General features: G+C 41.4%; 1 protein-coding gene across 5 annotated transcripts in view; it reads left to right on the forward strand.

Annotated features, from left to right (window-relative positions):
- Positions 1-24,422, forward strand: part of DEPTOR (DEP domain containing MTOR interacting protein) — a 71,483-nt gene that overhangs the window by 28,679 nt on the left and 18,382 nt on the right. For 4 of the 5 annotated variants that reach the window (XM_065668865.1, XM_065668864.1, XM_065668867.1 and 1 more), the window contains exons 5-9: positions 3,892-4,070; positions 17,287-17,472; positions 18,027-18,161; positions 21,185-21,255; positions 21,930-22,034. In XM_065668865.1, the coding sequence (XP_065524937.1) occupies positions 3,892-4,070; positions 17,287-17,472; positions 18,027-18,161; positions 21,185-21,255; positions 21,930-22,034 (676 nt within the window). Of the gene's footprint in view, positions 1-3,891; positions 4,071-17,286; positions 17,473-18,026; positions 18,162-21,184; positions 21,256-21,929; positions 22,035-23,183; positions 23,666-24,422 lie in introns of those variants that run through there. The other variant, XM_065668866.1, reaches the window with a different exon arrangement.

The raw sequence follows: 24,422 nt of genomic DNA on the forward strand, positions 1-24,422 counted from the left end.
CAAATTGAACGTGCAGACACTCAGATTTCATTAGGTCCCTTGTCCATGCGCGCTTATTAGCAACACCTTCAGTTTCATTGGATGCCTTTTACATTCAAACTTTAATACTGATAGACTACTACAGGAGTTCTGCAGTGAAATGTGTGTATGTGTAATATACCTGATGTATCAGTTTGCTGATAGTGTTGAGAAAGAAGATGCTAATTCAGTGCAATTAAAATAGTTATTAAACAGCAACAACTGGAGAAAAGTATTCGTGCACAGACATGAAGTCATGTCCCAGTGTATTCAACTTGTTTATCAAAATGCCTGTAGGGCCTAATTTCAAGAGAAATGCAACCATGCCAAAAGAAATCTATCTGAATCCAACATATTTTGAAAATCTGTGTCTAATTTTGTAGATGTTGCTGCTATTCACAAGGCTTTGCTAGTTTAAGTTAGACATTATAGTAATATTTTCTGCTCTTCTCCACCCACCACATTAGAGTTAGAGTACCATTACATCCAAAAGTTAATGCAGTTTGTGATTGCAAAAACTGCGGACATGTTATCTAACATCAGTCAATCCACTCAGATGTGTACCCTCAAGGGGTAAAATGAGCAAAATGCTTTAGGAAGGCCAGCAGCTTGTTGCATGGGCAAAGGAATGGATGCGTTAGGAAGGTTCCCTGCATTCAGACAGCTGTTTGGGTAAATTTCTTGTGCTCTCCTGTGGGACATTAGGACTGTTCCCCCACCGAGGAGCTCCATTTCCTTGTCTCCCTTATATGCAGCCACAAAGCTCCTCATAGCCTGGATTATCCTCTCTTGTGGTATTACCTCCTCCATCTACTCCGAACATCTTTGGTGGCTGTACCTGTGCAAATCGAAGATTTGAAATCAGTCTCTGATTGTATTCTCCTTTCATTTGCACAGAAAACCATACATTAGTTCAAATTCTATGCACATCATTGCAAACTTTGGTAATCCTTCCTCTGTGTGTGTGTTTCGAGGTTAAAGTATATAACTAGAGATGAAACCTACTGGATTTCCTACAGACTTGTCTGAAAATTGTTGAATAGTTTATTATTAGGTCCAAGGATGTTATCAGTTTTCTTAATCTATAGGACAATATATATATATAGGACCAGATCGAATGAGATAAACATGTTTCCTGTTCAATGAAAGCCTCCCTGCAAATCTTAACTAAATCCAGCACAGACAGTTCATAGCTTAAAAAAACAGGATTTGCAGGCATCCTATTGTTATGACGATTGCAACTCTCAGTAGGTTTTGGTCAGACAGGATTGTTGTTTCTGGTGCAATCGGGTTTAGGAACTGTAAATCATCTCATGATGTTGACTCCAGCTGAGATTTTTCAACCAGATTGCACAGTGAAAGGAGTGCAGATTTATGGTTTTAATATCAGGAAATCATTCAGATAATTCTGAGACTGCATTCTTTGAAACACTTTCGTTTTAGCTCATCAGTGGTTAAATCAGATTTATCCTCTGGTGCAGTTATTTAGATAAAACAAGATTAAAATTTTCTTTTGAAAAGGGTTTGAATTTCAGTGTTTGGCTAAATATGTTCCCTTAATGCAGGATAACACCAGTTTTAGCAAATAATATGTTTTGACATGAATAGCCTTGTGGTTTTTTTGAACAAGGAGAAAATAGAAGAGATAGAGGCAGTTTACAATACTGGCTAATGAAAGGCCAGGTTTTTGGCTGATGTAAGTTGGTACAGCTTTGTTGACAGCCGTGGCGTTACAGTGATTTACTTCAGAGATGCAAGTCTATGGATTGCTGTTTCTGGGTTTGTTAAACTGTCAATTTGTCGTGTCTGTTTGTTCACAAGTCCAAATCCTTTGCAGTACTATTCTGGGCACATGCAGAAGGGTGTGAAATGTCAAGCTGAGTGTTTTTCCACTTGATATTTTTCCAAATTTCTTTTGTGTCTCTGCAAAAATCTAACCATTAGCATCTCTTTTTCAAGGACCTCTCTATCTGCGACTTCAATGAGCTGGTCAACTAATTATAGACTCATCAAAGAACAATTAACACAATCCTAAGGTTTTTTCTTTGGTGCCTGCAGAGCCTGGGTAACCACTTCTGGGTAACCATGCAGCAGATGGTATAAAGAGACACAAGCTTTGGGTTTGCTTTTTTTTCAGGGGAGAAAAAAAGGTTTGTGAATGAGACGCGTTTAAAGACGGTCTCTTGGAGCACTGTCTGTATCAGATGTGGTTAGTGTGGGACAAAATGTTGCCTTGCATGCAGATGCTTGTAAATCAAAATATGAAAAGGAATCAAGTCTTTGCAAGAGTTCTGGAGTCAAAACCTTGTCTCCTGTGGCACATATTCTTGCTTTTGGCCTCATCCCTGACTTCAGCTAATTTCAACATTTTTAGTTCTTACTCAGCTCAGAGGTGCTGGCAGTGATGCACCAGAGAGCAGTTCATTATCTGCCACTGACATACAGATGTGGGTGAGGAGCCTTTGCCAGGTTTGATGCTTGGCAGTCTGGTGGTCAGGTCCAGCCAGTTCAGGCTCCTAGTTATCTCTTGTTGAAGTCAAGGGACTCAGTCTTTCAGGTGAAGTAACAGGGATTGGATCCTGTCAAACCTCTTCATTGTGATTTCATATTAAATGTCTCTCTGTGTTCTTATGGCACAGGTTTTTCTGATGCTTCCCAAAGGAGGTGATGTTATATTCCACGAACCTTGGATGTGCTGGCATTCTAAGAAACAGATAACCCATCTATGGGTTTATATGAAATTCAAACTTCCGATCAGAAGGGCAAAGATCAAGTGCTTCCAGAATATTCCTGTTGTACTTCAGTTGTGCCCTTAATTTCCAAATAGTTGGGGAAAGAAGGGGACTTATTAGTCTTGCATAGAAAAAATAGCCATGCCATTCTGCAGCTGTTCTGCTGAAAGTCTTACAACTAGTCCTATTGTTAGCCTATAATAGATAAAATAATTATGAAGAAAATGAAGTTAGTAAATAAGGATGCATGGTGCTCAAAGTCCCAACAAAACAAAAAATGTGGGATCCTGCATCACAAGGGAACAATTCTCATTTCTTCTTCCAAATTGTCTTCTCTTTCTGTCAACCTTCCTTTTGTATCAAAAAATACTGCAAAATCCTCTTTTTAATACTGTCATTTGCATGGGTTACTTGAATGGAGAAGAATTTTGTTAGTATCTTCAAGCTAGGTACATGCCACTTGCTAGGAGATTTAGGGACACCTCACAATGTTCCTCTGAACTCTGATATTACACAGAGTTGGATGAGCCACAGAGACTCTGAGACTTAGATACTAAAATGTGTTCAGGTCACTGATTGCAGCTGCATCAGTAAATGTTGGATGCTAAATATTTACTAACCACCCAAACCACAGAACTACCCTTTTTTTCTTCCTCTTGAATTTCCTGCTGCTTTTTCTTGAATTTTAAGCTGTTTTAAAGCTTATGGGAAGAATTTTCAAAACCGTCTAAATGACTTTGGGGCATAGTCCTGCTAACTGAAAAGCAATTAGGAGCTTTTGAATACATTAGTCACAATCTCATGCTTTTAGGCTAATTTTGTTTCAAGGTTGATTATACAGTAGCTTTTAGAGAAGCTAAAGAACTAAAGAGGGGAAATGTGAAAATGGGAAACCTTGTTTTCTTTTAGGAAAAATACAAGAAGGCATTAACTTCACATGGATATATAAAGCCTAAATTTCTTGACTAAGCAGTTATAATTGACATCCTAAATTTAGATTAATAGCTTGAGGAAAGATTTAGTAAGTCAGTGAAAGGTCCACGCATGTTTGCTTAATATCAGTGGGATTTGTCAGAAAAGCTGGAATCGCTTTTCTGATGAACTATTTTCCCTACCAATTTCCCCCCCCCCCCCCCAACAGGCTGATGAGTTCTGAAAATACTCTTCTGCAAGCCAGGGAAGAGGAAGGAGTCAAGTACGAACGGACCTTCGTGGCATCGGAGTTCATTGACTGGCTGATCCAGGAAGGAGAGGCCACGACACGGACTGAAGCAGAGCAGCTTGGCCGCAGGCTTTTGGAGCATGGGATTATACAGCATGGTGAGAAGTTTTTGCCAGGTAGCAAAAGCTACACTTTTTGTAGCACTTTCTTCAGGTCAGATCATGTTGAGGGGCTCTTGTCTTCTTGGTCATAGTATGGCAAAGTTCTAAATCATTTCAGATAGGAGTCTAGGTAACTATTTAATAAGAGTGGGTTTTTCAAAAGCTTGATCTGTTCTGAAAATTCTGCCTGTAATGCACAAAAAGCTAGAATTTGGGGTGTTATAATAACAACATAAGGAGGTGGATAAAAATCAATGGTCCTACACTTGTGGTAATTAACTTGTAGAACTTGTTATCAGTGATAGGTATAATTGAGGTAAATAGCTTTGTAAGGATCAAGTAGGAATTAGAACCATAAATAAGCTAAATTTTCCAAGTAGAGTAAAAATGACAGGTTCTTCATGTCTTTGTACTCGAGGAAAGGAGCAGAGCACAGTCTGATGCCAAAAAAGCAGCGTTCCCCCTTGATCATGTTGCAGAGTTGTTCTAGAATGTTTTGTCAAGAAAGAGCATATAACTTTAGACCAAAGTGGTGTTATATTTGTCCTGCTGGTATAACATCTTTGAAGCAGGAATCAAGTATTTCTTCATGGTCCAGCACAATGTGTCTGACAGATTCACCTTCACCAATTTTTGCCCTCTGTTAAGGACAGAGGAGATGGAGTTTTCTCTCTGTGCTACCCTGAGGATGAAGAAATGAACACCACTGGCACTAAAACCCATTTTACATGTCATCATCTACTCCCAGTGCAAGTTGCCCTTCTGTGACCAGGCTTTTTCCACCACAAATGTGTTGCAGTGCATCTGGGAGTGATGAAGGGATGCCAGGAGATGACAGAACTAGCTGGCAGAAGCTATTAGCTACGTTGCTTAATATACAACATGAAAGTAAGCAGATCCTGGTGATCCGAATGTTGTCACATCCACACTAATTCTGAGAGAGAACAAACAATTCATGATATTAATAGGTTGTTAATATACAAGGTGCTAGATTGACGAGGTTGCTTGTTGCTTTGTGAGAAAACCTAGTTTTAAGACTATTTTAATAGACAATAATAGGGTGTAAGTGACCTGCACAATTCCTTGTGGTTGTAATCATGCTCACATTATCTTTAGCCTCCAATTACTAGGAGCTACTTCTGAATGTTTACAGTAATCAGCTTCCAGTTCTATAATTACCCCTGTGCTTCCTATGATTTATAGGGTGCCAACTGCTTGGAGCTTGATGGACAGGGAAGGTATGCCACTCCTCCTCTTTACAGCAGCAGTGATTTCATTCCTGTTTTTAACCGAGCATTTTGTGTGTATTATCTACAAGGTAAACTTTACTTAAAAAAAAAAAAGTAAAAAAAGGCAGAAGTGAGATTTATGCTGTGATTGATGTTTTTGCAGAGGAAATAAAGTCAGGACTTGACATTTGGTACAAAGCTGGATTTACTTTACAGTTGAAATCTTTGCAGAACTAAGAAATCTTTGCAGAGCTAAGAAAGTCAGGATGTGGCTTTTACTACAGATCAGCCATTGTTTCATTGACTAAGGCAAATGCTCAGCAGTGCACCTTGGCAAGGAAGTAATTTTGCTCCCATCAAGCTGGGTTTCTGGTAGGATTCCTGAGCGATGCTGGCGCTGCTCACCTTTGTGGATTGTCAGTTTTGGAGATCTACACCCTGCCCATCCTCTTCTCGCAGTCAAGAGCACATGCAAAACACCCGGTTAGAAAGAGATTTTAAGTGACTTCAGATGGGGTGCTGGGAATTGGTGGATTGCTGAGGAAGTGGCCTTCTCACTGCAAGGTACCATCATCTTCCTCAGCCAGCTTTTATCAGGGGAAACATATCTCAGTGGGGAATTCGCACTGGCTGATGGAGAAGCTGGAAGTGAAATTGAACTGAATGATATCCTTGAGATTTATCTTTACAAGTGGACATCCTAAACAGATTTCCCTCTTCTCTGGATTTCACTGAAACAATTTGTCTAGGTAGTGTTAGGAATACTGATGAGAGTACTAGCACAATTAACATAGAGATGGTTTGGGGTTCACCTTAGCAACTGGATACGATCTGTGCATTTTGGAGGTCCATGTAATGTTGGCTTCCTCTGAGAAGGGAGCTTGAAATGAGAACTCCCAGTAAAGAACTGGGGATACAAACTGTAAAATGGCAGGAGTGGTATTCTCTTTTATAACCCCATCTTATGGAAGTCTAGGTCCAATTAAAAAAAAAGAGTATTTTTCTATCTCTTAGTACAGTAAATTCATTTCACCACACTATGATCCTTTTGTATCGTATCTCATCATCAGCACCAAAATGGTACTTGACACTAATTGGCATCTTTGTTGGCAGAACCAGCAGAAAGATTCTTGACTGCACAGGAGAGGAGAACAAAACATTTTCCTGCCCTAAAGGCAATCTTTGCTTGCAGCATTGTTTGATAACCACAGTATGGAAAAAAGTAAAGCTTGCTCTACTATTCTGGTGAAGTATTTATTACCTTACATAGTGCAACCGAAAGTAATAGAAATAAATTGCATCAAGTTGACAGTCGAAGTGGTAATTTTCCAGCCACAACAGAACTGTGCAATTTATTTTTGCTGATACTGACTTTCAGTTACTCATAGAAGCTCTATTTTGCAGCTGAGGTACTGTATTCAAAATAGAGCTTCCTGACACACTTATCTTCACTTTCATTGGTCAGACACAAACCATGTTTCACACAGGAAACAAACACTGATGCTAAATTTAAAAAGGAAAACTGCGGTTTAGGAGGAATTGTGTAAATGATGTAAAAACATCAAATATTTCAATTTAAAAATAATCTCCATGATCTCTTTGGGCATATAAAACTATACATATTTCCCCTGCCATACATGAAAATGATGAAACGTGCTTAAGTGCTGAATTGCTTCCTTCCAAAATCCCACTGGTACATACAGATCATAACCCACAAACCACCATTTTCACAAATAGGAGCCAGATGTCCTTTCCTCTGGACTGGTACTCCCAGGTAATATGGAATAAAAATAAATGTAGCTAGCAGGGTATTATGCACTGTACTTTTCTGAAAGGCTTCTGTTGGCAGTGTAGTTACCAGTAGTTATTCTGCGTTTGTGAACACTGATGATCTTCCCCAGAATACAGGAATGAAGACAGGAATAAAGAATTATAAACACAGTGATGCACATCCAATCAGGGCAGGGACAAAAGGTGAGCAGAACATGTTTCTCAGCTGTTGAAAAGGCCATTTCTATTATGGTGAGGTATGTAAAGCTTTGTAATATTAACAGATAAAACTTTCCTCCAGGAGAATGGATCTTTCCTGGTTGTTCATATGTAAATGGTGAGACAGTTTAGCTACTGTGGTCAAAATTCACATGCAACAAGAGAAGAAAGAAGTTCTCTGCTGGCTCCAGTATAAATCTGACCAAAGAAAGGATGGGCTGAGGGCAGGCAGAGGACACAGATAGTCACAGCCTTTGCTCCGTCTGCAGAACAGAGATATTGAGTTGTCCAAGAAGGAAAGAGGGTATCCCCAAAGCTCCTTCTGGCTTCACTTTTTGACTCATACTTGCTTATGGCACTTGCACCTGAGCAGAAGAGCACCACTGCTATGATAGGCTAAGTCCTCCTGCAAGGACTCGTTGGGCACGGAAGCTTGAGGGATGGATAAACACCTGCGTGCCTTGCAAAAAGGCTTAAGGTTTGAAATCTCAAGTGATGAATACTTGCCATTTTAAAATCTGGTTAATACTGTTAAGAGGAGCTTGTGCCTTCTTAGGATAGCACCTGCAAGGTGAATATTTGCATTTCCTCCGTGGCAGCAACCAAACCATAGCACATTTAGAAACACTTTTCAGTAGGTTGTGGAGTGTAAACATGATGCCATTTCCCTGCATCGCAGGCAGTGCATCGTGTGACGCAGTCCCAGTCAAACCTGCAAGGAACACAGGTCTGAGCTCACCTGCCCATCCCAGATCATATTATCTTTCTTTTACTGTTGCTGTTTCCCAGGCTGCTGCCTGCCTTTGAGTGCATGTGCTTGGTGCTATTTCCTCTCTGACATCTCTCCTGCACATTCCCCAGGCAGTGACCACAGCACAGTTTGGCACACAGTGGTTTGCATGGCTGTCCATTCTGCTCCAGTAGGGTAGGATGCATTCCCAGTTTCGGACCAGCAGAGGAACATGTATGATGGAAAGGCCTGGGTCTGGAAAGGCCATAGACTTTGCTTTCCTGAATGGGCAAGGAGTGGAAAAATCTCTTTTGGCAATGACTGGATGGTGTCTTCCTTGAAGCCTTTTGTCAGTGGTAGGATTTAATAATGGTAGTAAATGAGGCAAGATGTCCTAGGCATGATATAAGTGTCTTTTGCTTGCATTTGCTTTTCATCTTTAATAAGTTTTATTAATTGCACCTGGCCAGATGTGGTGTGTTCAAAGCAGGCACAAGTTCTGCAGCAGGTGCTGACCATCTCTCAAGGGTTAATCTTCTGTCAGCAAAACTCCACTGTGCAAATTACTTTCAGAGAAGAGAACAAACATTTTGCAGTGACTTAGTGAGAACAGTAAATATTGACATACTCTCTCTCCCTGTCTCTGCAGAAAAGTCTTAAAACATGTATTTAATTTTCCCTGTTCTTTGCAAGAACCCTGTGCCTTTATACAGCAGAATTTCCTTTAACAAGATGATCAGCACATTTAGCTTCGAGCATCAAGATCCATGGTGCAGTTGAAAGTTTGTTGTAATTGTGGAAGTAGATTAAATATCTACCAAAGTATTATTTCTTTTGCTTTTGTTGAAAAGCTTTCCCTCTCTTATCTAAAATGTCCATAAATTGTGAAGTATGTGTTGTTACATTTACCTTACATGTCCAGTTGCTTACAATTAGCTGACATTTGTAAGTGACATTTGTAACTTACTTGGCAAGGTTTCACTTGCTATATATGTGAAATATATGCGAAATATATGCTTCTGCCTTAACCAACTGCAGGTAGCAATTTGTAAGTGCCATTGAACCATCCCATAAATCCTTGACTGAATTGCTCGTAGGTTTTCTCCTCCAAAATTAACGCATAGATTTTTTTGTATTATTTTTCTAGTTGATCCAGCACCTGGATCCCATCAGCTGTTGGATCTATCCAAGCTCTCATTGTGTATATTCCATGGTAAAAATTATACAGCATCACGTTTTTACAGATGGTGCCTCGATTTATCTTGGAGAAACACAAGCCTTCAGTTAGTCTTTGAAGTCCTGCAGCACAGCTCTGGTTTTTATTCTATGCCCAGCTCCCCCTGAGCCTATGCCTTGCAGAGGCACTCAGTTGTTTGTTTGTGTGGCAGTTCCTCCCGCACAGTAATTCAATTGCATATGCTAAATCTGGAGACCACTTTGCATATTTTTCATGATTTTGGCCTGGTAGGAAAGTGAGAGAAGGAGAACTTTGTATGTAATTGTATAATCTTCAAGCTTCCTATTGTGTCGGCTTCTCATGCTGCTCTTCTTGCAGTTGTCTTTATCTAAAGCAGGAGTGGGCTTGTTCTTTGAGAGAGTCACACACTCTATGCATTATGTAAATCACATACGAAGTCTCCTTTCCATATTAACTACTGAATTCTGTTTTTCTGACAGAGAATGGGTTTCAGTTTTTAACAGCTGCAACAAAAAAACAGATACCCAGATGGGCCTTTTCATCCTCTGCTTCCCTTGCCGCAGACTGTACTTTCCATACTTTATTTGGAAGCAAAGAAAAGCAGTTGGCTGTGTTCTGTAAACTTGCTAAATTAAACACGATAAATCCTCATATACAAATGGAAAAGACTGCTGAAACGTGTGTGATTCCACACTGGCTTTTCATGCTAGAGTAAGTGTGTGTATTTGAAAATAGACTGCAAATAGATGACAAGCTTACTGGAAAGACAAAATGTAGATAGAAACACTTATGTGCGTGCCTACTTTAAGGCAGCTGAAATAAAATGTGAATGCCCTGAGCAGAACATATCACTTTACTAGGAGCAGGACCCTCTCTATTTCAGTTACCAAGGCACTTTTGACAGTTGTCTGTCATAATCCTAATGCTTTAAAGGCAGTGTAAACGTTGTCTAGGCTTTTTTGCACTACATGAATATAGCACAGTTCATTAAAACAGCTCAGAAGACATGGTTCTCTAAGTATATCATAGCTTTTTTTTCTGGGCCTACGTACAGGTCCAGGACCCACTTAATTCTAGACACACTTAATAGCTTCAGCCGTATCTAGGATGAGCTGGAACAGCTCTCTGTATTTTGTATTTCAGGGCCAGGATCTGCCTTGCAGTGTTCTGTCAGAGGGTCAATGAAAACTGGAGCAGTTCAGGCTTAGATCCATTGTCCATTCAAAGTGAATTCCTCGTAATCCAGATGAGGAAAAAATACCGTGCAGTAGAGCTGCAGTGCCAAGAGTTTAACATGCTGCTTGAGTACGTTCACAGGTGGGCTTATCTACACTCTTCACAGCATATATACATGCATAAAAGGTGGAAATGTAAGTGTGTGTTTATATGGTGCAGGGAATCCAAGATGCAAAGCCATGTGGTGGCTGAACATCTGTAGCCTCTCTTCCTTGAGTTGAGGGAGCTCCAAGCAGGTGGAATTCATCAGTGTGTAAAAGGAAACTAATCTGAATAGGTGCCATTATTAAAATGCATTTGCAGTGCCAGATTAGCTTTAGAAAAACAGGAAGGCTTTGAGAGGCATGGGAAAAGCATTGTCCAGTGCAGAATAACGTGTTGGTTATTCTCCTTCAGCTGCACGTGCATTGGTGCAAGGCAGGACTGGAAGGGTCAGGGCAGGAGTGGCAGAGGTGGGCAGCATGGACCCGGGGTGAGGAGCAGCCCCAAGGCCAGCAGCTCGGTGGGTCTCAGCAACTGGTCAGTGTTCTCCAACCTCATGGGCTCACCCTTGCTCTGTGAAAGCCAAAGTGGACACACACTGCCACTGCTTCTCTGGCCAGGGACCAACACCGTACTGGCAAAAGGCCTGAGGCACAGAGGGACCAGGCTCAGTAAGCTGTGTGTGATCCATGGAGAGAGGCATTCTTTAAGGAACCATTATTTTACAGCATTTATTTGTTTCCTTCCCTTCTAAACACTGGTTTTGGTTAGGAGAGAGGAGTAAGAAAGCAAAATGACATGAGGCTGCAGCCAGACCCTTCGCTTATCATGCTTTGGGAGCTGGTGGGAGCAGCTGGGGCTGTGCCCTTCTTCAGATAAACCATCACTCCCTGCAGCCCATCAGCATGTCTCATCATCCTGCATTTCGTTTTGGTACAACATCAACTCTTTTGAGGCAGTGTCCTGCTATTCCTGAGGTCAAAACCAGTATGTTAATCTGTGACTTGCTGTGTGAAGGCACAGCCTGCTGCAGCCAGTAATAATGAAGGTCCAGAATGATCTCCTGCAACTTCAAACTGGGTTTAATGTGATTTTAATAAAGGGAACTGCCTCAGTAAAAAGATAAAGTGTTCTTGTGAATAGACTGGGGCCACTGCCTCATGCCGCTAAAGGCTTGGAAATGTGCTGTGCGCTGCTGGAAAGTGTTCAGTATGCTTTTGTCTTGAAGTTGGGAAAGGCATGACGTATCCACACTGAAAACTACATAAACTCTGGTGGTGCTTTTGTAAACTCTTCCTTTTAACCCCAGCACAAGCACATGCTCACACAAACAAACAGGCACACACTTCAGCATGTCCTCTGCTCTCTTGAGGAGAGCTGCTCATATGGCTCCTTGGGGAACTCTGATTTCTTTCCCACCGCTCCCTCAACACGGGGCATCTGTCCCCCAGCTCCAGCCATGGGCTTGCTTGGTGACAGTGCTGTGTTTGTGGGGATGTGCAAAGCAGCTGGAGTGCATAGCTGGATGTGGCCTACTGGGAACTGCAGCTTTCAGCTGGTAGAGAGCATGAATCACTGCAGTGGAGATGCACATAGATTATCAGCGCTAAAAATCACAGGGAATTGAAGTGGTGGGAGGAATTCTGGGGAAAAGCCAGTTATTAAAAGTGGCCTGATTTTAAAGGCATGACTCACGCCATTTATTAAAATAGGCTTTCATACTTTCTAAAGCCTCCTCAGTTCTATTAAATCAATGTAAAGCTAGTATTTCTAGCTCTGCTATAAATCAGCCTCCTTGCAAAAGAAGGAAAGACAAGGCTGTTTGAGGCCCATGCAGAGCCCAGGGTTTTGTGTCAGAATCTGGAGAGGAAAGATTTGCATGGACATTGAAGTTTATATTTTCTGTGTCTGGACAGAAACTGTGAAGCAGCCAGGCATAAGAAGCACCGAAGCTGCTACACTGTGTGCTCCCAATCAGAGAAATGTCAAAATAAATGCTCTGATTTTTCTCTTTTTAACAATAATGTAAATGGGGATTGACAAGCTAAAATCCTCACCAGTGAAGTTTGTAAACTCTACATGAGACTGTAAACAAATAATTGAACTCTAGGAATTAAATGGGCATTACCCCTAAAGATGTGTGTTTTGGTATAACTTGAAGGCAATACATCTAGGAAATGAGAGTACAGGCTTTGCCCATTGATGTGAAGCAATGCTGTCCAGAAAGTACAGGTCACGAATTGTTCCCATTTTGTGCCTTTTGTGCAGTACAGTTGTAGTAACTTGTTACTATGAGCCTATGTATGAAAAGGACAACAGCAAGTAAGAGAAGGGCAGTGAGGTTGTAACTGAGCATGGAGTTCTGATAACTGGATTTTAGGAAGGATAAATAAATACTGAAGAGGATTCAAGGAGTGAAATCATAATTTAAGGGGTGTTATTTATTCAGATTATCAAAGATGTTTGAAAGTTGGCTTCATCACTTCACAGACTTCTTTACAAAGATTTTTTACCGGATTTTATGTAGCTTTGTGATGAAACTGTGACAAAGTCCAGGGATTAGCAGCTGAAGTTAAACAAATTCAGCCTTGAGTTAAATCTTCGTTGCCTATCAGGGAAAGTGACTGGAGCCTTAAACAGCTCATGAGGGAAAGAGTGAAGTGGTCATTATAGGCTGCTTTAAAGTACAAGGAAAAATATATGTATGTAAGATTAAAAGATAGTTTTAAAATTCTGCTTCTGGGAGAAATTTTGTGGCCTGTGTATGTGGGAGATCAAACCAGTGGATTGCGACTATACCCCCAAAGTTTGGCATCGGTGACTGAACGCATGCTGGTGCCTTTCCCTCAGGACCATAAATGCTCTTGTGCACTTTTATGATTCTGGAAGTTGTCAGTCACCATATTTTCACTTTATTGTCTTTAGTACATTTATTTCTGTTTCATAACATCGTAACGTGGACATGTTGTCACATGAGCACTGGTGAATTGAATTGGAATGAGAAACTCATGAAGTCACCCCACCTTGCTCTTTGTATCACCCTCGTCATGTACAAATACAGATCCTGATACCTGCCAGCCGTGACCTGACTTTTAAAGACAAATGAGTGCCAGTTTGCTTTCCTGTGCTCCATTATGGGGGGCAGTGTACTAATTCAGGAGTGAAGTCAATCCCTATCTGGCAGCAGCAGTTCCACGAGAGGGACAGATAACTGGAGCAAAAGCCTTGTCAGCTGCCACATGTTTATCTGCTGCTGCCTGGGTCCACACTTCACATTAGTTTGAGGTAGCAACCCCTAAATTACCTTTAAAGAAATCTCACCTGGGCAAGTCTGTGCAGTCCTCTCAGCATTCCGCAATCAGCTTGGTAAAGTTCTTCACTGCCACTTTTCTCTGCTGATTGCAGCAAAACACAGACTCTTAAAGCAGTTGATCTGAGCACCTATGCCCACACTAATACCTGTCACCCAGCATGTAATGAGTGCAGCAAACCCAACCTTCTGTGTGTGCTCTGAGTCCGGCATTCGCATAGCTGTGATTTATAAAGGAAAAGGGCAAGTTTAACACTGAAAGACAGATGCTGCACTGCAGCTGCTTCAGAGGCAGCATGCACTGGTGTCTGCTTCCCCCGTCTCAAACTCTGCCTTCTGATCCATGGTCTGGCATCCCTTTTTCACACTGTCCCAGATCATAGAATCATGGAAGGAACCTTAAAGACCATCTAGTTCCACTCCACCTGCTACGGGCAGGGACACTTCCAGATGTACTCATCCTTAGGCAGAGTCACAGAATGGACATTTCATCCCAAATCATGAATATGTGCCATGGATCACACCAATAATTTTGGTGAGATATTTTATTTGATGATGTATGTACCAGGAGGCAGTCTGAGCTAACTGCCTCTGTTTAGGGTTTTTTTAGGTTCTTAAATATGCAAAAGGTTACATGGTACTACAAATATGTAATCTGCTCAAACTGAGGATGCAGGCTGTTTTTCTAACACTCACATGAAACATGAACTATCTATAGAAATGAGGAATTAAATTATGAAAATCAGTGAGCACTCCAGATTCTGTACTAATGCAACTTATTATAGGCAGTCTGGCTACAAACCTTCTGTTTTGTAAATAATGTACAAATATTCTACAACTTTTCCACTTGTATTCATTTATCATATAAAAATTCACCCTTCTATGGACTAAAATAGTTACAGCGGGGATGAATTACTCCAGTGTAAGACCTAAGCTTTGCTCTTGTAAGTATATAAATACTGCAGTATTTCAGTCAAAACAAGTATTGTTATTCTAAAATACGCTCAGTATCTTGACATAAAAAGTTTACATCATCTGGTTTTGTGGTCAGTAGCTATTCCTGTATTTCAGAGAGCTTTACGATGTCTGCAACATGAGTGGGTGTTGATCTCTGATTGCCATCATTTCCGAGGACCGTCAGAGCACTTTGGTCAATGACACAAACAAAACAGAATAGTTTTAATGAAAGACATTAGTGCCATAATGTTTAACTTGAATCAGAAACCATTTCTTATATTGCAAACTGTTGGCAACAGTAATTCTACTTCCAAGGGAGTATTTGTGGGGCCCTCTTTCCTTGAAGATTATGAATCCCAGTAGCATGCTGAATAAGTAGAATTTGTCGTTTTAAATTTCAGAGAACATTTTAGGATGTCATAAAAAAAAAATATTTTTTTTTTGTATTTACATCAGATTATTCTAATAATGTAGGATATAGCTAGATAGTGCTGCTTTTACTTACTGTGTCAGTGATCTCAGAATGAGACTGGTAGCTGTGAACACCTACATACTAACTGCCTCTGACAGCAAATCCTTTTGTGGATGTAGGCAAGTCTCCAAATCTCTCCTCCTCTATTTCCGTTCTTCAAAAATAGTGATTATTAGTAAGTGCTGTTTAATAGTATTGCATACTATATTTGTCCAAAATGAGGAGCACAGCAGCAGCGTGTGCCTGCAATAATTAATATGTCAGAACACAGTAAAAATTGCTTGCAATGCTATATTTGTCTTAGCAAAGCCATTTTTGCTCAAGGAGGATGCATGTGCCTGTGTTGAGGTAACAACAGATTCAGCACCAAAATGAAGCAGAGAAAAGCCAAGCGGCTCTGGCTCTTCCAAAGTTCTTCAACAGAGCCAGGCAATGTAGGTAACAGGGGTCTTTTGTGTAGATGGTACTTGAAACATCACAGTTTGGCTGACTGGTGTGACCTTTCTGCTTTATTCATAAAAAAAGGTATACAGGGCTAAGATCTACTGGGACTGGTGTCTTCTTTATTGCCTGCATGACTTGACATCCCTGGCATGGATATCATGGAGAAGGTGGCTGGACTTTCTCTTCTTTGAGGTTATTCCTTCAGCTCACAAGCATCAAATTACATCCTGGTGGTTTATGCCTAAATACAGCCTTTTTTACAAGTCTGTCACATCTGTGCTGTACTTCTGTGGGGCTCATGGAGAGCCAGCAGGTATTAAGAAGGGATGAGGGCAAGAAAGAGTGTGTTGGGAATGAAGATGAAGGGAAAGCAGGCAAGCAGGGTTCTAGGCTTTGGATCTCGTGTAGCAACCTGAGCTCTGCTGCTTTTGGACCCCACATATTGGGCAGAGCAAAGAGCAAGGCAAAGGTTCAGTGTCTGCAGTAGGAGGCTGAGGCCAAATGACTGAGTCATGTACTCAGAGACTGGACTGACCTCTGAGTGCAGATCTATCTTGTTTGCACTTTACACATAAATATGTATAACCCACCAGTTCTTATGATTCAGTATTGAAAGAAATGAGATTTATAAACTAGGTAAATCCAGCATCTAGATAGATCCTTCATGGAAAAGGTCAACTGTAGGAAATAATTTCTATGGAACATAATCACGGGAGCTAGGTGAAGATGGATAAAACGCAGCCAGAACATCTACTGCAGCTATTTAAGATGCTGCAGTACGAATGACGGGAGTGCTGCAGAGGGCTTTCTTGTTCTCAAGCCCTGAAGGAGTCAGAGCACTTCTGGGACCTGGCACAATTCTGTCCAACTGCTTCATTTTTCGTCACTATTGAGATGCAGCATCAGTGGCAGCAAAGACACAGGCGTTATGGTGATGCTGTAGCCTGTGGGAAGGCTCTGCACTCTCTCTCTGACACCAGCAACCTGGGATTTGCTCTCAGTGTCAAAACAGGTTGTAATTAAGACTCCTTTTCATTATGTAAGAAATGATTTTTGGCTGGGTGCCTGTTCCCAGACCTTGTGTATCCGTGTGAAGGGGGGAAGTGGCCTGCAGGAAGTGTCTGGGACACAGTGTCTGTGGTGAGCAAGACAGAGGAAACACACAGGTCTTGATTCCTTGCTGCCCTGTAGCTCTGAACAAGGTGGTCAGTCAGAGCTCCCAGGGACTGCCCTAGACTGATCAGTTTACAAAAAGCTCGATGAAAGGAGCTACATCTGGTCTGCAGGGACCAGCAGCAGCAAAAGACAAGCAGAAGAGGCATACGTGGAGATGGACTATGGTGCAACCTGTCATGGGAAGATAAAGAACTTCCGTTTCCACTTGAAAATAAAAAGTGCTTGTCATTAATCAGGGTAGTGTAAAAGTTTTCTCTCAGCCATGGCCACTACAGTTCCTACTTTGTTATCAACACTATAAAAGCTTGCATACTGAAGGTACCTGTGTGAAGCTGACCACCTTCCCTCTTCTGAGTCTGCAGAGGGGAAGAGGAGAGCTCTGAGTGTTGCTTCCTTACAGTGAGGCATGCAGTGCACACATTGTAGATAGGTATGCTCTGATTTCAGTTCTACCAGCTATAGACTTTCTTCTACCCATTTCTTTTCCCAGTGTCCAACAAGCACCATTTTATGGACAGCAACTTGCTTTACCAGTGCAGAATGAATTTCCGCCGCCGGCGGCGATTAATGGAGCTGCTCACTGAGAAATCTCGCTTGATGCCAGAAAGCCATGACAGCCCGTTTTGCCTGCGCAAGCAGAACCATGACAACAGAAAACACACCAGTTTTCTCTCAGGTGACTCATCAACTATACTGCTGTCTGTAGGGTGACTCCATGGGATGTTAAAAAATCCTTTTTGGACAAGAGGTTTCAGCGTTTAATTCCCTAGGGTAGTTTTGTATGTGGATCAATAGCATTTCAAATGCTGGTCAAAATACGGTGTCCACAAACAAGCAGAACTGGTTAAAATCCCCCAAGCCCAAAGTAATATGTCATACATTTTATGTGGAGTTTTCAAGAAGAGTAAAAGTGAGGGGAAGGGATCCTGCAGCATTTGCTAGTTAGTAAGGACTAAGAGAATAAATGCAAAGTAAAAAGAAAGATGGAAAAACTTACTTACTTATATTGAAATGCCTTCTAGAAGATACTGCAATGGGAATAGTTCAGCCATCATGTTAGCTGCAGTATGCTCATGCAGTGAGTTTTCTAGTTGTGTAGAACAGACTAACCCCTTCCCAGTGTTGTTACTGAAGACATGGTTTATTGCTGTTGTTTTAACGAAACCAGGGAAATGGGTTTAATAACCGATATGGGTTCCTTTTCTCTCTGCATTTTCTGTTTGCTTGTAGTGAGTCCCACCAAGGAGATAAAGATCGTGTCAGCAGTACGGAGAAGCAGCATGAGTAGCTGTGGCAGCAGCGGGTACTTCAGCAGTAGCCCAACGCTCAGCAGCAGTCCCCCAGTGCTCTGCAACCCCAAATCTGGTGAGTACCAGCATTGCTTACAGCACATAGGAGCCAGGGCACAGACATCTGTTGGGGGAGGTGATGTGAAGCATGCTTAGAATCATGCCTAAGTTTATCTTTTTGAAGGATGCAGTAAAAATTCACAGTGCCACAGGTTTTGTAGGCCAGAGGGCACTATTATCTGCTAGCCTCAAGTCTGCTGAACACAAGCCAGACGTCTGCCTCCAGTAATCTCTGCATCAAGCCCATAACTGTGGCTTGAGCTGCAGTTTATCTCTTAGGAGGACATGCAGTCAGAGGCCCAGATTTGCCTCTTCATTGCCAAGCTCTGAGCTGATTCAAATCCCCTACTAGAGACATTCCTTCGGTGCAAGTCAGAGGAGAGTTTAACTATCCAGTGGCCGCTTGAGTTGCTATGAAATAACTCAGAAAACAGCAGACTCTAAAGAAAGAGGCAGCATTGTTTCAGCCTGTCAGGGACCATTTCAACATTTTCATTTGTTTAGGTCTTACACCGCTCTGTTTAGGAAGGTAAAAGTAGTGCTGAAGCTTATTTTCCTTTTGAAAGGATTTCCTATCCCATGCCGGAAGGTTAAACACACCCATTCTTACACAGTTCACTTAAAATTGTTTCATATTGTACATCTGGGAAGGGGAAGACAGACCATGATGGATATTGTTTCAGCCTCTCTGTTTCCCTCAGAAACAGCCCTGAATTGCAAAGCAGAGTCCCTGCTGCCCTTTGTGCTCCTTATTATTATTTCAAATTTACCGGCTCTCTGCTGATGGTGTGGGGAGTGTTCTGCAATGCGGGGAGGCTTCATTGGATATGTGCAAGTTCTGCTTTCAAAGGGATGCTGGCATTTGAAGTGATTACTAGAGAGTGCCTCAAGCACCGTATGAATCTCGTTCAAAACATTTACAGTTTGCTCTGGAGATGCATGAGCGAAAGTGCATTTCATTCCTTCTGTGCAGTGGCCATCAGAAAGACAGGCATAGTTACAGCAGTATTTTCTGTCTCTCTCCTTTTAGCACATTTCCTTCCCTCTCATTAATCTCTGCAGGGAATTCAGTATGAAATAATTTGAAGGACTCAGTAGGGTTGCATGCCCAGCAACCATAACCCCCCATATCAGACCTGTTGTCCAGCTTAGTGGAACGCTCTCAATACTGTTGGGCATTCAGCACCATCTTTTAATGTGTTGGCCCCTAGGTGCAATGGATTTGCCCTATATGAAGAGTGCCACAGTATCATGTTTTGTCAGACTATGTCCCAGGTATACTTCCTGGAAAAGACTTGTATGGGGAGCTCTTTGGCCTCAGTTCATCATTAATTACATCCTGGAAACTTTTCTGGGACAGATGAAACAACATTCATGTGCTGTCCATAAATGTGTTTGTTATCTGAAGTATGCTGACTATTCTGCTCATTTATGGTTCTGATTATATACGAAGTGTCAACTCATGGGTGGTGAGAACAAGTTTATTTTAATGCAGCAGATTACACAACACTGGAAGAAAAAGGAGAGGCTGATGTTGCCCTTGCATAAATTCCTTATTTTTCTTTAATAAATTCTCCTGTAGGACTAGTTTTCAAACACCAAATAGCTTTAACAGACTCATATTTGAAAGAAGACAGCAATGGCCTTATAAACAGACTTCTTTTTAAGAGTTTCACAGTTACTGGCAGTGTAGGGTAATTTCTCCTGTAGCACAAGCACAGATCCCCACGTCATCTTGCTTGGTTAACATAAGGCTGTCAGCTGTAAATATTAAGGAGGAATTCTTAATCCTCTGCTGGACTGTAAAGTGATTTTTTTCACAGATAGTTTCCTGCTCTCCATGCCCAGAACACGTTGCTGAACTGAGTGCTAACAAACACAAGGCAGAGGTACATTTGTTGTCAGATGAGTTCTCTTGCAGGCAAACACTTAAAACCACCCAGGTCATGACTTAACCAGTCACGTAGAAAAACAATCATCAAACGAAAAATCCTTCTGGATGTGCAATGAAGGGAGGCACACAAGGGAGTCCTGCCTGGATAATTTACCCGATTCTGACTTGTAGAATAAGCATAATCATTCAGGGTTTCCACATTGATCAGGCATGCTCTGCAAAGCGTAACACTGGCTAAATGGCAATTTGACAAAATCCATGGGAAAGCAAATGAAATACGTATTGGTTAGAATTCTGCCTGGTCCCATGAATGTCATTAGGAAACTCAGGAATGTCTTCAAATACCGTCTGTGGGAAATTTTATGTTCCACCTGTGACTGAAAAGGCAGATACAATCAGAGTTATTTGTGAAGAAAAACAGCCTTAATTTTAAAGGTGAAGTGGGCACATAGGGTGATCAACATATATCTTTACATTGTCCTCTGTCTTATGAAGCATTTATAGACAGATAAAAAATGGCACACAGAATGGTATTGATTTGGTTTGGCAGAACTTTAAATTTACTTGTTCAGAGGAAAATTACCTCATTACACAGCAAGGCAATGTGGAATCACCTGCAGAAACTCACTGGTATTTCCTTTCATGTAAAATCCCAGATGGAGTGAGAGTCTGTGCTTACAGCTGCAGAACTCTCTTGAGATAATTCCTGACCTAACCGGATTTTTTTTGTTACTCAATTCTGTGATGCAAACCTGACTCAGATGAAATAGCAAATGTCACCCAACATGCACAGAGCAGGCTGGGAAGAAAAGCTGCTCCATACCAGGAAGGTCGGTCCCTTTTTTCAACACTGGACTCAGGAGCAGCCACTTCTGATAGCTGTGATAGTGTTTTGCAGCTCTTGATTGCAGACAACAAAGTCTGTTGGCTAAATGCCCTGATTTTCCAAAGATATCATCATTTGTACTCAGAGTTATTCTGCAGCCTTTTCCTTGGCTCTTTTACTACTTTCAAGCAAATCCGCAAAAACTGAGTGTATGGGAAGTGGGACCAGAAGGATGTTGTATCCCAAAAGTACTTCTGATTTATTAGGAGTATTTCCAGAGGAGTGCTTATACTGAATACTTATTTATCTGCCTCCACAGTCTTAAAGAGACCTGTGACTGCTGATGAGCTCTTGATGCCTGGAGCCCCATATGTCAGGAAAACCTTTACGGTATGTCTCCAGTATTTTTCTTCATTTTCTACATGTTGTATGCATAAGGTAATGCAAACAGACATTTTCTGTTGGGTTTATTAGAGCTTATTTGCATTTGCTGAGGTTTGTACTTTAAAATCCCAAACTCCGTTATCAGTACTTCCACACATTTCAGGTTTGATTCTGCAGTTGTTTATCCTGTCTTTATGCCAATGTAGTATTGCTGACTTAAATGAAGTGTAAAATTTCATAAAGCCAGTAAGATTTGTATTATACAAACTCATGCAGGCTTTGTGCTCCTGGTAAAACTTGCTCTGCAGGTGCGGAGGGGTGGATTACCTACCCAAATTGGAGTTTTCTTATTAGGCATTTGTAGACTGTGATGTGAGAGAAATTTTGATTCGTATTCATTTTAAGAGAAAACCTTTCAGTAAAGACGTTTTTGAATCCAGTCATTGGAAGCATTGCTTTTTACAGCCTCCTGATTAAATTAATAAAAACCGAAAGGAAGTTAATTAAAAGCAAGAGGAATCATTTGGATAGAGCCTTTCCCATGAGTGGTACAGCAGCCTGTACACAATGACCTTTGTGTTAGAAGATGTTGAAATTATGTCTTGAACCATTTAGATGTTACCCCCTTGAGTTTCATGGAGCTGCTTGAAGGTGATCACGTCGTTGTTTTCTCTTTCCAGATTGTCGGCGACGCGGTGGGCTGGGGCTTTGTGGTGCGGGGCAGCAAGCCCTGCCACATCCAGGCTGTGGACCCTAGTGGGCCAGCAGCTGCGGCTGGCATGAAGGTGGGTGTTCAAAACAAGATGATTCACTCGCATTTGTGCTGGTCAGTGAAGTCTTTGGGCTGTGTGTACTTTGGGAGGGACAGGCGCGTTTGTTCCCAGGGTTGAATACCTTTAAGTTTCACATGTTTGTGCACAGTGAGTTCTGCTGCCTGTCACACCCCTCCTGTTTCTTTTCTTTCGTCCCTGAGATTCTTCAAGTCCATTTTCCACATGAAACTCATTTATCCTTTCCAAGTTGCTTTCCTGATCTATTCCCTTCTGTAGGTGTTGGTTTCTTTTCCAGTTTGCTGGCTGGTTTTAGTGGTGGTGTTGAGCGGTGGGAGTTGTGGTTTGGGTTTTTTTTTCACCTTTTTCCAGCTCTGCACAACTTTAGTTTCCCTCTTTACTCTGCAGTTTAGGTGATTGCTGGAAAGCTTCTGGGCTTTGCCTGTATAGAAAGAGGCAAAGTCAGACATATCTATTGAAAGTGAAGCTAGCATAACCCATTGTTCTCTGTAAAGAGAAATTTTCAAGACATTTTGAAGAGTGTATGATATTTTAGTATTTCATAAAGAGTTAAAATAATTTCATACATGATTTAAGAAAAATAAATACAAATTCCATGTGAAGGCTCTGGTTAATGCAGAGCCCATTGACTTACCTGTGGGTATGGGTCACGTCCTGCATATATCTGTGAATTAATCCCTGTCTTCCACAGTGAGAAAAATAAAAGCAAAGCATTATCCCAAGTACCTAAAAATCAAGAAAGGGAGATTAGCTGCTACACCTACTCCAGTGTCCAGGCTGGGCTAGACACAAAAGTTGATTTATTGGTATATGGCATGTTTTACTGTGCTGTGACAACACAAATGAAGTATTCCACATGGAGCTGAGTTCACTATGAATCTTGCACCTGCCTTTGAACTCATCTGCCTTCCCACCACACTTATCCCAGCTGCCTCTCGCTCATATATTCACACCCAGCAAGCTAGAAGCAACGTGTGCTTCCATGGCTCCAGGGATGCACGTCCTGCCTGTCTTGAGATGCCAGACCTGCCATGGCACCCTCCTTAGCAGGTGTACTACAGGGACTTCTCGTCTCCTGCTGCTGGCCTTTTTAGAGCAACATTTGCTAGAACCTACTGTCTTTGAAACATTTACTTTTTTTAGAGCACAGGCAGGCAAAACCCATGGGAAGAGGGAATGGCAGCTGCAGAGCCTGTTGGAGCGTGCAGCACCCTGACATGTCCTGCTGGCAAGCAGCTTGATTCCTGAGGGACCTGGAATTTGTGACATGTTTTATACGATACCTAAATAAAACACGCAGTTACAACTCTTATATGAAGAGTATAATTTTCAAATAATAATCATACCTAAAATTTCATAGAACAGTTACGGTTGGAAAGGACCTTAAGATCATCCAGTTCCAGCTCCCGTGCCATGGGCAGGGACACCTCCCACTAGACCATGTCACCCAAGGCTCTGTCCAACCTGGCCTTGAACACTGCCAGATAAACTTAAAAGACTTACATTTAAAAATTATTAATTTATTCACACGTATGTTCTAGATCCTGAACCGGGAGGTTTGTGCTTTACAGCATCTTTTGCTCTCTGAATATAGGAGCAAGCAATAAAGTAGATCAATTCTGAAACCTAACTTGTAACACTGTGGTGTCTTATGTTTAGAGATTTCACTTCTGCTCTTCGCAGCTTAGATCTGAATATAGTGGGGCTTTGGTTTGTTTTTACTTTTGGTTTCATGCTGGCTGCCCGGTGACTATGCACTTGCATGTTCCAGTTAAGCTGTTCTTTCATATTTCACTTATAAAACTGGTTTTATGTAGCAAATTATGTCCTCATGTCTTCATTTGTGCTCTCCATGCATTCACATACTCCAACAGGGTTACAAAGCTTCACCTGAACTATTCAAAACATAAGAATGTAAAATAGAGTGCTGTCCTGTGGGGAGCAAACAGTATTTTTGACAATAAAACTGGGGTACATTGCCTTGAATTTGCACAGGTGCTATCTTTATATAAAACTGCTTTTTAGAGCAGAATTACACATAAAACTTTATGGCCATATATTAGATGAGTCCCTGTTTAGACACCAAAATCAGTGCCCCATTTTTAGACACACTTAATACCTTTAGCTCCTGGTGAAGAAATGCCAGTTTTCTTTGAAAATAAGTGGTTTTGTTGAGGTGTTCCCATGGCAATGGGGATGTAAATTATAGTGCAGGATTTGAAATCTTTAAAAATCAATGTCACTTAATCCATCTGTTTACAGAACTGTTCAATCTGGCGAGTTTAAAGGAATCGTATGACAAGCTTTAGATGACGGCTCCTGGAAAATAAACCTTCCCCTGTGTGGAAGCTGCAGGAGGGGCGCTTTGAAAATAGACTATTG

Source organism: Lathamus discolor, chromosome 2, assembly GCF_037157495.1.
Source record: "Lathamus discolor isolate bLatDis1 chromosome 2, bLatDis1.hap1, whole genome shotgun sequence".
Classification (NCBI taxonomy): Eukaryota; Metazoa; Chordata; class Aves; order Psittaciformes; family Psittacidae; genus Lathamus; species Lathamus discolor.